The 13,536-nt window shown below is 38.7% G+C and overlaps 1 protein-coding gene across 10 annotated transcripts in view; it reads left to right on the top strand.

Annotated features, from left to right (window-relative positions):
- ELAVL1 (ELAV like RNA binding protein 1) overlaps positions 1-13,536 on the top strand; it is a 56,745-nt gene that overhangs the window by 24,077 nt on the left and 19,132 nt on the right. For all 10 annotated transcript variants that reach the window (XM_068920107.1, XM_068920104.1, XM_068920103.1 and 7 more), the window contains 2 exons: positions 10,368-10,471; positions 11,300-11,453. In XM_068920107.1, the coding sequence (XP_068776208.1) occupies positions 10,368-10,471; positions 11,300-11,453 (258 nt within the window). The remainder of the gene's footprint in view (positions 1-10,367; positions 10,472-11,299; positions 11,454-13,536) is intronic.

A 13,536-nucleotide genomic window follows, 5' to 3' on the forward strand; every position in this document is an offset into this window, starting at 1 on the left:
AAAAGTTCTTGTATTTCTAAACTACAGTGGGAACTTTGTGGTAAACAATAAATATAATCACTTTTATGTTGTGATAGGGTTTGATCAGCATGGATTTGCAGTGGAGAATCATACCCTTGTAATGTTGGAATTTTGAGTGTTTATGATAAAATACTTGACTGAAAAGCTTAGCCACTTCCAGAGGAAGGTTGGTTATTTTCTTACTGCATGGTATTCTTTGGGGGTGGGGGGGTGGAGAACACCTGCTTGTCTCCAAAGTCAAACTGGTCGAACTTTCAGATTCCTTATTAAAGCTAACATTTAGAATGCTAAAATGAAAAAGTGGTTAGAAGTTGTAGATACTATGAAATAGTTGAAATAGTGCAGACTTAACTAGGACTGGAAGGCATAAGGAGAGGCCAGAAACAGGCATAATCTCTTGAGGCCAGTGAACAAAAAATAACTGAAGAAATCTGGTGGAAACCTGCAGAAATGTGTTCACTCAGTTAAAACTAAGATGGATATAGAATTTGAGAGTGGGTGCTTTCAAAAACGTGTGATAGAAAAAGTAGTCCACTGAAAATTGTCAGCATCTCTGTTCCTAATTATATGACAGTTTTGATAATTCTAGGCTTTATGTTAAGGAATGTAATAGAAATAAAGTATGAAAGTATGAAATAGAAATAAAGTTAGAAATGCTTACATGCATAGGAGAAAATTCTGTGAGGAAGAATAAAAATGGGATTCTTCACCTTTTCTACACCTTTCATTAATCTGTACTTCTCTTATTTCCCTACCTATGTAAAATATGCATGTAGGCTGTCTTAATTCAAGAAGATCTTGTTTTGTGAAACTGGAAGAACCTCAGAGAAGTGTTGAGTGTTCCTCATTCTGACATTTAGATTTGTAGGATAAGTCAGGTTGGAAAGGACACTAGTTCACCCGCCTGCTCAAAGCAGAGTAAGCTGTGAGGTCTGACCAGGTTACATAGGGCTTCATCTAGTCTGACCTTTAAAACTTCCAAGGATGGAGACTGCACAACCTCTCTGGGAACCTATTGCACTGCCTGACTGTCCTCATGGTGGAAATCTTTTCCTGTATGTTCAGTCTAACATCTCTTGTTTTAAATTATGCCTGTTATTTCTTGGCCTTTCAGCATGCACCACTGAGAGGAGCCTGCTTCTTTTGCCTTGATAATGCCCTTGTAGGTACTGGCACGCTGCTGTTGGGTCCTTCCCAAAGCCTTCTCTTCTCCAGGCTGAACAAGTCTTGTTCCCTTAGCTCTTCTCAGAGGCCATATGCTCCAGTCCCCTAAGCATCTTGGTGGTTCTCTGCTGAAAACTCACTCTAGCTTACTGATGTCTTTTCTGTATTGGCTGAAGCAGGGTAGGGGGGAAAAACTGGACATTGTATTCTAGACGTAGTCTAGTGAGTGCTGAGTAAAGGGGAATAATAACTTCTCTCAATCTCCTGGCTATGCTTCTGTTAATACAACCCAGGATGCTGTTAGTTAACCTTTTTGTTACAGTGCACTGCTGGCTCATATTTACTTGCTGTCTACCAGGACCCCAGGTCCTTCTCTGTAGAGCTGCTCCCCAGCCAGCATGTCCCCAGTCTGTTGTTGGAAGGGGGTTTTTCCTTTCTGGGTGTGAGACTTTGCATTTGTCCATGTTGAATTTTACAAGGTTTCTGTTGGCCCATTCCTCCAACCTGTTCAGGTCTTTCTGCATGGCAGCCCTGCCTCCATCACCTGCAGATCATTGGTAAAAATGTTAAATAGCATAGGTCTCTGTAGTACTCCTCTTGTTGCAAGCATGAAGGTAGAATGTGACATGCTGTCTGTCTGTACCCTCCAGGCCAAATCATCCAACCAAATTTTTCCCGTATTTAGTTGTCCACCCATCCAGACTGTAATATTTTGACTTTAATACTGTCTCCCACAGTATTCTTGTATCCAAAGCTTATTAAATCAAGGTCAATGACATCCATTGCTCTTTCTTTGTCTGCAAATCCAGTCCTTTTGTCATTGAATGCAATCGGGTTGGTCAGGCATGATTTACCCTTGTTAAATCTATGCCATCTTCTCAATCACCTTCTTTATATACCCAGAAATGCGTTCTGGGAGAACTCGCTCTGTGACTTTCCCAGGGACTGAAGTGAGGCTGACCAGCCTGTACTTTCCTGGATATTTTTTTTTTGGCCTTTTTTGAAGATGGGCACGGCCTTTGCCTTTCTCCAGTTTTCAGGGACCTCTCCTACTTTCTATGACCTTTCAAAGATGATAGAGAGTGACTTTGGCAAGGACATTGGCCTGGTCTTTCAGCACCTTTATAAACAGCCCATCTAGTCCTTTGGAATTGTATGGGTCAAGGTCTCTCAAGCAATCAGTCCTTGACTTGATCCTTATCTGCTGTTGATAGTTCTCCTTGAAACCTTTCATTAAGTGTGGAGGCCTGTGAAACTTTGTCAGTGAAGACTGAGACGAAGAAGGCATCCAGTACCTCAGTCTAACCTGTCTACACTGTCACTAAATCACCTGCTCCCTTCAGCAACTATCCCACGTTTTCCTTTTTCAGCCTTTTACTACCAATCTAGCAGTAGAAGCTCTCCTTGTTGTCTTTGGGTTTTTTTATTTATTTTTTTTTTCCCCCTTTCCCCTCCCCACCTTGCAAGTCTCAACTCCAGTTGGGCTCTGAGTTTTTTGAGACCATGAGCAGGCAGAGTTTCTAAGTTCAGCCTGTACAGCCTGTTGCTTCTTCAGTGTCCTGCATGCTGCCTTTCTCACAGAAGATCTGCCATGAGTTCCTTGCTTAGCTAAGCTGCTCTACTGATGCGTCTACTTGTTTTCCTGAGTGTTGAGATGACCTGTTCTTGTGGACTTTTATGCAGCAATGCTGTGAGTCCTGAGTATCAAATAGTATTTTCCAGACCCAGCTAAGTTAGTGAAATCTTGATAGGCTTTCAAACACTTATTTCTGGTTAAACCTTCTCTAGTGCTTCTATGGAGTCAGGATGCATTTCACCTGAGCAGTAACCAGCTGCGTAGATGAAATAGTGTTAGATGATCTAAGAGGTATAGATGGACTACTGGACCGATTGGGGCAATCCGTGTAACCTGCAGTCTCGATGTTTCCGGAACTTGCTTCAAGACATTGTTTGCTGTTTTGCAGCATGTTTTGACTGAGAAGCTTAAGAACTTTTTTAGGTTCCTCAAGGGAGATGAGATCTTGGAAACACGATGGAGCAAACAAGTAATGTTTCCAGATAATTGGATGGAAAAGTTGTTGGCAAAAAAGATATGGGTGTGTGTGGTTTTTTTTTTCCCTCCTAACTGCAAACTTAAATTTGTTATTCTTAGATTAACCAATTTTGTAAGACTGTCACGAACACTCAAGGAAAGAAAAAGACAGAAAAAATTCAGCCATTGCAGAAATCACTTTTCTCTATGTATCAACTCCTGTGTGGTTAGGAAGGGGGCTGGAAATGAGGATGAGCAAGCTGACTTTGCTGCAAAGTGAACTTCCTTTTCTCCTTAAGCATTGTCTCTTAAGTATAGCATCACCAAAGATGAAATCAAACTGCTATATTAAACTTAAAGCACATGGACCAGCAGTCAAATATTTGTGAGAGAAAATGCATATGTCTTTGCAAGTGTCTGTAGTCTCATATTAATATTCTGTGTGGTTTGTTTCAATAACTTTTTTATCCTATGCATATTTATTGCACGTGTACTTTATCAGTACTGTTCTGTACAATGCCTGTGGTTGCTGCATGCTTCAGAACTATTTCCATTAATATTGTTACTGCATAACAAAATTGAGCACTATTTTTTTTTTTTTTTCTAGCATGGATAAGTAACTAGAGGGAACTTGGCTACTGTGGCTTGCCCAGGCCAAATGTCTCATGCTGCTGGTGTTGACGCTTCAGCAGTTAAATGAAACTTGATTGGTTAGGGTCTGGCCTGGAGTATGTGGGAGAGAGGCTCCTGATGCTCCAAGTATATGAAGCTGTACAATACCCTACCTCATTCTGATCTCAAGTCACTGTTTAATTGGAATTATGGTAACTTTAAACAGAAGTATACTGGGAGAGTCTAGAAACTAGCTGTTCTGTGCCTTTCCTCCAAAATGATAGTTTGGTCCATAGATGTCTAAATGCTTCTATGCTATTAGTTAAGCTTTTTTTCTAGGGGTCACAGTATAACAGACTGTTCTTAAATTGTTTAGACTCTGCATCCTTCAGGCAAATGTCCAGAAATATGATGATTATTTCAAGTCATCAGTGCTCTACTCTGGACTCAACCCCTTTTCCTCAATTTCAGCATCTGCAAGGTTCCCCCATTTCCACTGATAATAAGGGGAGGGGAAAAAAAAGTCCACCAAAATCATAATTATTTTTGTTGTGCTGTGAATTGTCAGTAGCACTCATCCGTTGTTGAGCTTTGTTCCTAGCTTTAGAACTGGGTGTAAGCTTTTTTTTTTTTCCATACTAAAAGGATCAGAGATTGCCGAAAGCTATATATCATGTTATTAGCACAGATGTAAATACATGTGGTCAAAACTTTGACAGCAGTCTGTTGTAACTGAAATTCATGAATGAAGCCCTGACCATGGGTATAAATATTTTATTTAAAAGTAGCATATTGCTCCTGGGAGTTGGCAACCTCAAATCCCTTGACTTGGGTAAGTTGTTTTCTTTTTTTTTTTTTTTTCCAGGCTCTTCCAGAAAGGAAGAGGCCGTGCTCAGCTGTAAAGCCTTCAAAATATAATAGTACCGTATAAAGTATGGCCATATAGCTCTTAGTTTCTGTCTTTCAAGTGAATCTTAAGTTTTGGCAAGTTAGGTAGGTAAAAATAAATATTGCTGCATAAAACTGGCTCTGAGGAGTTACTTTAGAAAAGGTGGAGGAGTCTCATTGTGTTGTGTCAGTATTTAGTGAATAGTGAGATTGTGGGTAGCCTTCTGCATGTAAAGGAAGTGCAGCTTCTGAGAGAAGTTCTAAATCATGTCTGAAATCATCTTATATGTTACGGATTAGAGAATCTACCCCTTTCCTATTCTTGTACTGTTAGGGAGAAGCCATTAGATTTGTTTTGAAATTGTTTATTTTTAAAATCACATTTCTAAAGCGGAACACACTTTAGACTGACATAACAAAGCAGAGGAGTGCACTGTATTGAAAGCCCAACTGCTACTTCTGTAATAGGATTTAGAGATCCTAGTCAGGTGTTTGTCTTTTACAATGGGAATTGGCACACGCTTCTCTTGTACAAAAGGTTGCTATATGCATAACATGGATTTGTCTCGGGCGGTTAGTTTATAGCTTTTTCATCACTTGTTCTGCCAATCCCGGCTTGCTGTACTTCCGCTCTGGCAGAGCCCCTCTTTAGAAGTTTGATGCAAGAGTGTTGACACATTTATGTATCCCCAGCTGTATAGTAGTGTAACTATACTAAAGCAAGTTCATACAACTTGCCTCTGAGCACTACTTATCTTTTCTCATCCCTTGAAATTACAACGACCTCTTAGAATTCTGCCTTTTCAGCACGTTGATCTTTGGTATTTGCATGTGGTACTTTGTGATGCATTCATACATATTTAAGCTATCAGCTTATCATTCACAGCACGTTTTGCACAAAAAATGACTCTCCTCAAAGCACCACATTCTCTCCTGAATGACGCTTGAGTAGATTTATTTCATCTTTCTGTGTTATTTACTTGTCTGTCTGCCTCTGTTTTCTATTTTATTTTGTTTAATCTCAAAGCACTGCATCAGTTAGCAGTAGTTTTCAGTGCAGAAAACAAATTCTAAACTAAAACATCTTCATGTCAAGGTTCTCTGACATAACAGGAGCTTGTGACCAGCCAGGTTTATATCTAGGTTTTCTTGAAGGGGTTAGGATGGGGAAGATCCGACTTAGCTGCTTTTAGAAGAGCAACTAGTCTATAGTGGAGAAGAAAATAAGTACTAGCTGTGTTCTCATGCTAGACTCTTCAGTGAAACTAGAGTTGTCAGTCAGTAGCAGGAGAGGAAAAAGAAATGATCTACTATCTGAAGCAGTATGTCTAAGGAAACGGAGAAAGGAAGCAAGGGCATGGGTAGAAAACCAAGTGATGCACAGAAAGAAAATGAGTGCCCCCTTTCATGAAAGGGCTTTTTATTGTGGAAGCAAAACTAGATTCTTTCTGTTGAAGGAGTATAATGGTTTGTTTAAAACTACATTTCATGATCATTTTGTTAATTATTCACCCAGATAAAGGCCCACTTGTGTGTGTGTGGTTTTTTTAATTTTTGTCTCTTGAGTAGATTTGCATTTATATATAAGCAAACTTTTTTTTCCAAGCTCGTGTTTCTTACTTAATTACTATCCACTGAAAATAGATGGAAAACTGTTGCAGGATTAACAGTACTGCTTTCTTATCTCCCATAGATTTCTAGCAGGCTCTGACATCGTGATAAAGCAAACGACATCTCTCCAACTCCTTCGTGCTTAAGATAAGCACTTGACGTTGCTCATAACGTTTCATGAATTTAGATCCCTTACATATTTTCTGGCGTGCCCACAAGGAAAAGTAGTTTGCGCTGTTTAGGAGCGAGGAAGATGGAGTAAATTGTGAAGCAGAGAAGATTCCCAAAGAGGGGTCTGTCAGGGGAGCTGCGGAACATACCTGTACCGCTGACAGGACTGTCACCTATTAGATGTCTGACCCTGTTTAGAGATCCAAATTAATAACAATGTCAAGAGGTGGTGAGCCTGATAATAGCAGGAAATATTTAGAGTAAGATAGCTAATTTGGTCAGTTTTGAGTGATTTGCTGTTTTTAACAGTTAAGGACTGCAAAGTCATGTTACAGTGACTTAATTTATTAAGTCATAAGTACAGACCAAAGTGGCAAGGTCTGTATTCCAGTTCTTGTAGGGAAAGATAGGTAATTGTTATTTTCCTATCTAGTAACAGCTAAAAACCAAATGGGACTATAATTACTGGGTTTTAGTAGAAACGTACTGTCACGTGCCTACAGAGAATGTAAGAAAATCTGTTAACTGTTGCTAATCCTGCCATCCTGTAGATGACTCTTCAGATCCTGCTTGCTTTTTTATGTATGTTTGTGTCTGTCAACCCCAGTACATACTTGCTGTCTCTTTCCCAAGGCGTTAAAACTGAATGGTAAGGAATGGTGGTTGAGTGACCTATGTATTGTTAGCTAGAACTGGAAAAAGTGCAAAATTTCACTCAGATGAGAACAGTAAGGAAGGCCAAGAGGATATGATCACTGCTTGTGTGTAATTTGGGGCATGTATACATGGTAGGGTGAGAATGTGTGAGCTAATGGACAATATTTGCATAAGAACAAGAAGATATAAAGTAGATGTGAATAAAGTCGGACTTGCTTTTAGAGAAGGTTAGCATCGGAACGGGGGGGGGGGGGGTCCCAGAACATACTTTCAGAGTGCTCAGGACAAAATTCTAACTTTTAAATGGAGCTTGCTTATATTTAAGAAAAGAGAATATATTGAGTTTGTGATCACAGGGACCCAGATCCTGTGGTTCCTTTCACTCATGTGTGTCAATGAGTGCTGTTACTGATATGGGGGTTAAGTATATATTATAAGGTTAAGTATCTTATATATATTATAAGGTTATTATCTTATATATATTATAAGGTTAAGTATCTTAACCTTCCTTGTCACTGATCTTAAGTGTACAACGTAAGCTCTCTGCTTCTGCAAGAGAGCTATTGTGTAAAGAAACAATTGCTTACCCATTGTGTTCTCTCGGAACTTGTTGCAGGTAAATAGGGAAGACTGTCCACTTTCACTAGTCAGACTGAGCCCCTATCTTCATTATCCTGAGTACTAAAGTTAGTTTAATAAATTTAATACTATGTGGAATCCTGCTCTTGTTCCTCTGCTGGGAGGAAATGGTCGAACCCTGCCACAGGGCAATGCCCACCGATGTTGTAACAGCCCTGATTGGCAGGGCTCAGTGATTCAGGTGTGGAGAGATGAGTTTTACTGAAGTCTATTTCCATAACCTTTATTTGGACCTGGTGTTATTCAGTAGTTTGCTAGACTGTGTAAACATGGCCTTCAGAACTGACTGAAAATATTCATAAGGGTGATATTCTGAGCCTTCTCAGAAGGTACTAACATGCTGTAACTTTAAGGGGCACCTTGCTTTTCCCATCCATCCTCTTAGAAGGGACAGAGTCATAACCCATTTGCATGACTTAGTTCCCTCTTAGATTTGTCTATTTTCTTGGTTAGATTCTGGAGAGATAAGCCAAGGTCCAGTTGTTACATGTTTTTCTAAATTATTCATTTCCTTAATCAGGAAAAAATCTCAGAGAAGCAATTGTAGGCTAACCAGATCTGTTCTAGATGACTGACCATATCTAATCAGGACTTTGCAGACATTGAGGCAGAGGATTATTTATTTTACATAGACACAGCATGTGTTTTTGTTTTCTTTTTAATGTTCACTTCTGTTTTGTTAGTTGGTGTTATCTATAGATCTTTAAAGGATAAAGGTGAAGCTGCAGAAGCAGATGTTTAAGATCTTGCAATAATTGCAAGATATCTGTTTCTTGCTCCTTGCTAAATCCTACGTGGCTATCAAAGAGCAATCTGCCATTGCTATTGCACAGAACAGTCTGGTGTCATAGTTTGTGCAGTGCCAGGGGAGATGTTATAACACCATGTCTGTAAAGGAACAAGAATATTGTTCATTCCTCATACAGGAACATGAAGGGGATTTGGTTTCTTTAGGAGCTTTAGCAGACTGCAAAAATTAAATGAGACTGATGTTTACACAATGAGGGTGTTAGGAAACATACAGTGACAGTATTTGGGTTTGGATGAGTTATTGGCCTATTATATTTTCACAGTGTAGCAGATAAATACAGAAAACATGCCAGGGAATCCTGCTGTTGCAGTTGTTCTGCATTCGGTCTGTGTCATATATGCTATTAATAATAGTAATTTGAGGAATATGGGTTGTTCAGAGCTTCCTTCTGTCCGTCATTGCATTTAGTCTAGTAGATCTCAACTCCTTCAGTAGACTGGTAATGTTTTTTCTGTGGAGGGAGTTATCATCAGTGTCTGATACAGTTCTTTTCTTTAGACATCTGACACCTGATACTAGGATGTCACTGTTGACTTTATCGGTGTATTTAGTTTTCTGAAATACTAGTAACTTTATTCTTTCTAAAACATCTGGAAACTTTACCAGCTGAGTACTATTGTGTCACCACCCTGTGTGACAAAAAAGGCTGTATTTCAGAAGAGAATTCTTTTCTGAAACTTTTAGGCATGTCTTCTAGTGTTCTCAAGCCTAATAATGGAGCTTAATAATAATTTAGCAATAGTGTATTGCTAAAATAAAATAGCATATTCTCTTAAATATACAGTTTTCTTTTGAACATCCCATGGATCTGACTCTGAGACAAGGAGAAGGAGTCTGAAAAGGAGCAGCTTTTATTGGATGGGAGTTGCTCTGTTGCAGTTAGACAATCTGAAAGGATTTTTTAGGTGTATAGAGATAGCCCCTAATTGTTAAAAGCTGCAACCTGAAGTGATCTTAGTGTGCAGTGTTATAACTGATACTGGCATAAAGGGAGGCTGGAGATAGAAGCAGAACAAATAAATATCCTTTGCCTTAAATGATTTAAAGATTTTTATTATTATTATTCCAGAATTCTTTTTGTAAGAGCTAAGAGTAAACTTAGGAAAAATATGTACATCAGTAACTGAATATGCCTGCTCGGGAGCAGGGCTTTGCATAAAGTAATAGCGCATGAGCTGTCTGCACTGAAGATAACTTTCCACTCTTCAACTTCACCCTGTGTTTGAGAGACTTATTGCTCATTAGTTTGATGATTGTATAAAGGATTGAAGGCTTTTTTCCTCTTATTTCCAGGAGTGATGGATGGAATAGCTGCATAGAAATGAGTAGCCTGATGACTTCTTGCCCGGGGGTTCATTTGCCAACACTTTTTCACTTTCCGCTATTCTTCAAGCGTTCGTACCTATCGACTTACCTGAATGCTTGCTTTTATTTTCCTTTCCCCCACGTTAAGTTTATAAGACTGTTCAGAGTCGGCATTTCAGACTTGGATTTCTTGTTGTTGATAAATACTTTGAGAGAGATGCATTAGCCTTGGGGACAAACGGATGTCGAAAGTGGCAAATGAAAGAGCTTTGAGTTACTTGAGAAGCTTGCCTTCAGAAACTTGGCCAGTTTAAATACTTTGCTCTGTGAATTATGTTTGTGTTGAGTTCATTGTTCTTAAGTAATTAATGTGTTTTGCCTGTTGCATTTAATTTAATTTTGAAGGTGATAACTTTCTTTTCCATGGAGTAATTTAAAAAATGTCCTTCTATGTAGGACACAGCTTAGGCTATGGCTTTGTGAACTATGTGACTGCAAAAGATGCTGAAAGAGCAATAAATACACTGAATGGTCTCAGACTCCAGTCAAAAACCATCAAGGTAGGATATACAGATTTTTCAGTCTTCTCTGAAAATGACATTATTATAAACTCATAATGTATTTAGAATGCTAATTCATTCTGATGGTAAGTTTTGGAGTTTTTTTCCAATTAGAAGAAAGGCTGAATGTGAAAGATGAATAGTGAAATGAACTGTTAAGCTGCTCAGGGTTTGTAACAGCCTTTGTATTCAAAGAATCCTTTTCTTTCCCACCATTTTTAGAGCGGTAGGTAAGATTATTCAAAATTATTGCCCAACTTTGGAACTCTCATACTTCTCAGATGCTTGACAATTTCTGTGTTTTAAATCATGAAAAGGGAGTGCTTGTATATTGCTAACATATCAGTGAGTACTCTGTTTCCTGGAAATCACATCATTAAGTGATGCTTGCATCTTTCTAGCGCTAATTAAGATAGAAAATAGCTTTCCAGCGTGTAAATTCTCTTTAGTGGGCTTTTAAAAGTATTTAAAATAGACAAGTTGTTGGTGTGAGCTGTGGTCACTAATAGGGCTGGTATCCAGTTCAGAACTTCAGACAGGGGTTCTTCAGCATGTTTGTTTGTTGGAAACATCAGTATTGTCTGTCGCTATCCCTTCATAGCAATGCCATTGTTTATCTGTCAGCTAAGCCCAAAACAGATGGAATTATATAGGGACTGATTTCTCATTTCTTGTTCTGGCAATTTTCCCCTGTGGTCTACCCCTTTCCCTCTTCTGAAGTCCAGTAGGAAAATTGCCTGCATTGTTTAGCAGGGAATGAATGAGAGTCACTCATGACGAAATAAGTTACTTTTTCTATCTGCACCCTGAAAATACCTTTTCTTAAAGGTTTCCTATGCTCGTCCAAGTTCTGAAGTTATTAAAGATGCTAACTTATACATTAGTGGACTACCGAGGTCAATGACGCAGAAAGATGTAGAAGATATGTTTTCACGTTTTGGACGCATTATCAACTCACGTGTGCTTGTGGATCAAACTACAGGTGAGTACTGTTGCATTAGCAATGTAAAACTCTACTATATAGCGTGTATATTAAAGTAATTTTAAGATTTTCACAAATGAACTGTGACGTCTGATGTTAACATTATTTCAGTTGTTAATGAGAGGTTTTTCCAATGTTTTTTGAAACACACAATGACTTGCAGAGCCTCCTTTGCGAGGTTATGGTCTAAACCTCATAATGTATTCTGTTATTAGTTTTATCAGGCTAAGCTCCTGATTTGCCAGATTTACTCTCTTGCTCTAACACTTGATGTCAGTATAGTGGCTTAAATACTGCAGTGCTTACCTCTGGGCAATCAGTTCACAATCTGGAGGGCTAAAATTACCTTTACTGTACACAAATACAGCTATTGTTCACAGGCAAATTCCAGCCCATAATTATATAAAAAATACCAATGTGTTTATCTTTTGTGCCAGCTTAAAATTCATTTACACAATTTCTTGATATTTTAAAACACTTGAAGCATCGTACAGTCCTTTCCGGTTACTGCTAACCAAAAAAATGGACTTCGTACTCTTAGCACTACCCTACTGATTTTCTGAATGTATTTTATTTTTAAAAACTGGGGAGGAAAAAAGGGTAAAAGTTGCTTAGTTAAGCACTCAGCTCGGGAGAGACCAAAGTTAAGGATTTCCTTTGTAATGTTAATTCTGACTCAGCGTTGCAATGTGCTTTCAGAGTTTTAATTTCTTTATTTCAAACTGTATAACTGAATAGTATGGCTTATCCTGCAACCTGAGGTGTTCTGTTTCCAACAGCCCATAAGTCATGTATAAATTTGGAAAGGACTCTCACAAATATACCTTTTCATGATTATGCATGTGCTACATTAGAACAGACAATGATCTAATTCTAAAAATTTCACACTTATCATATACAGTAGTATATAAACTTATAGGTAGTACACAGGCAGCAGCTTTCATGCTTTTTGAGGAATCTACTCTAATATAGAGTAGGCCATCAGCAACTCTCGTTGGGATTTGCCTAACTAAATGTTAAGGTCTACAACGTTAAGTTTCTATGTGAGAGCTAGTCCCGTGGTGTAGGCATCGACTTGAGTGTTTCGACTTGGTCAGATGGGTTGTACCATAAATGCTGTTGCATGTAAAAGGAATCTAGATCGGTTCTAGATACCAACATTGCGCGCACCCTAAAGCTGAGTGAGGTAAATCCTATCCTATCCTTTGTTTTCTAGATAGAGGGGGATTCATTTTGTCTGAGATATCCAGATGGATCTAATTATCTAGGTTCCAACTATGGTCAGAATCGAGAAAAAAGAACCCCTAGAGCACAGGGAATAGCTATTAAAATACGTGTCCAAAATGCCTACTAAAATAGGTGTCCAAAATAGTCATTCTTCACTGGCTGATAGTGAAGTCTGGACAGCAAGCAAGCATCTGTCCTTATGACGGAGCTATAAAATGAGATGACAGAAGTCATACAGTTAAAGTCTCCCCAGGAATAATATAGTTTTCATTGAGTGTGCTGACGCATGATGCTATCTAATTCAGTGTCAGCTGTGGAAATGACAACTCTAAATATACAGCTTGCTTTCAATCAAGCTTAATTATGTATTGTTTGAACATATTCTGTTCACATTGTGAAGTTTAATCATGCATATATAGCCTAGCTTTCCCTTCCCTTCAAGTATGTCTCCAGGCTTTTACTTTAAAACATAAGTTTCATATCTAGGTCTTGGCCCAACTGAGACAAATTTTCATTTGTGCTCTTGGACGGACTGCCTCAGCAGAGGTTCTCAAGCTTTTGAGAATTAGTCTATCAAAATGCACACATTCTTCAATATTTATATTTTAAATGCAGCAGGTCAAGTGAGAAGTACTACGACCAGAAGAGCATGGAGAAGTTACAGCATGCTGGCGTGTACTTCCTCCCTGGCAAAGAATGACTAACCTCAATGGTATTGGAGCACATAACAGAATTAGACTGGATTGGACTGGCTGATCTAGTCCAGCTTCCTATTCTGAAAGTAACCAGAAAGAATTAAAAAATGGAGTAACTTATTCACAGGTTGACCCTTTTTTCAGATCACTGTGGAAACATC

This window comes from Struthio camelus, chromosome 26, assembly GCF_040807025.1.
Source record: "Struthio camelus isolate bStrCam1 chromosome 26, bStrCam1.hap1, whole genome shotgun sequence".
NCBI lineage: Eukaryota > Metazoa > Chordata > Aves > Struthioniformes > Struthionidae > Struthio > Struthio camelus.